At 59.0% G+C, this 1059-nt stretch overlaps 1 protein-coding gene across 1 annotated transcript in view; it reads right to left on the bottom strand.

The window, feature by feature from the left end:
• The window catches only part of U2AF2 (U2 small nuclear RNA auxiliary factor 2), a gene marked incomplete at both ends in the record, with an annotated part of 2750 nt that overhangs the window by 82 nt on the left and 1609 nt on the right, over positions 1-1059 (bottom strand). Inside the window, one exon of the mRNA XM_009080618.1 lies at positions 626-765. Coding sequence (XP_009078866.1) covers positions 626-765 — 140 coding nt within the window. The remainder of the gene's footprint in view (positions 1-625; positions 766-1059) is intronic.

Raw genomic sequence — 1059 nt, 5'->3', positions numbered from 1 at the left:
AGGAAGGGTTGGGGGGGCCTCAAACCCTGGCAGGGCACCCCAAACCCCGGGGGGGTCCCCCAAAACCCACCCTTGAGCCCATCAAACCCACATGGATGGGACCTCACTGGTCCCTGACCTCTGTGCCCCTCACCAAGGGAATTTGGGGTCCCCTCTGGGTTTTGGGGTGTCCCCTTCTTGTGGGGGGCACAACAGTCACCTCAATAAATTGGGACCCACCCAAGGATCCCCAAAACCCCTCAGGGGTCCCAAATGTCACATAACCCAAGGATAAGACCTTAACTCCAGTGTGAGGTTTTCTGAACTGTGTCCCCACCAGGGATTTTGGGGTCCCCCACTCATGCAGGCAGTGGCCAGCAGTCAGGGGGATCCCCAAAACCTCCCATGACTCACAATGACCCCCAAGGATGAGATCAAGACCCCAGTGTGAGGGTCCCTGATCTCTGTGTCCCTCCCAGGGATTTTGGGGTCCCCCTCTCATGCAGGCAGTGGCCAGTAGTCAGGGAGATCCCTCAAACCCCCATAACCCACTATAATCCCCAGGGCTGAGACCAAGACCCCAGTGTGAGGCTCCCTGACCCCTGTGCCCTCCCCATGGGATTTTGGGGTGCCTGAGCCCCCCTCACCAGGCACGTAGACCGAGGGGTTCTCGGACATGCCAGGCAGGGGTTGGTAGTCGTGAGGGCGACGGATCTTCAGGGATTGGCCCTGGAAGATGATCCCATCGAATGCCATGGCCTGCGTCGTCTCGTCCACAGAGCGGAACTGGGGGGCAAAGCGGGGAGAAAAGGGGGTTAGAGACCACCCAACACCCACCTGGTGTCTTGGTCCCCAAACTGAGCTGAGAGGGATTAGAGACCCCACAAAAAATAAGGGAAGGGTGTTAAGAGACCCCCCCAACAGTGAACCAGGGAGTTAGGGAGCCCCAAAACAACCAGGGGGTGTCAGGGATTACCCAAAGCTCAGACAGGAGGGGTCAGGGACCCCCATGGCCTGAGTGGTCTCATCCACTGAGTGGAACTGGGGGGCACAGGGAGGTTGGGGACTCCCAAAATGAAC

Source organism: Acanthisitta chloris, unplaced genomic scaffold (assembly GCF_000695815.1).
Source record: "Acanthisitta chloris isolate BGI_N310 unplaced genomic scaffold, ASM69581v1 scaffold8128, whole genome shotgun sequence".
Taxonomy (NCBI): domain Eukaryota; kingdom Metazoa; phylum Chordata; class Aves; order Passeriformes; family Acanthisittidae; genus Acanthisitta; species Acanthisitta chloris.
The sequence above is the reverse complement of the archived record's forward strand: the minus strand, read 5'-3'. Positions and strand labels throughout refer to the sequence as shown.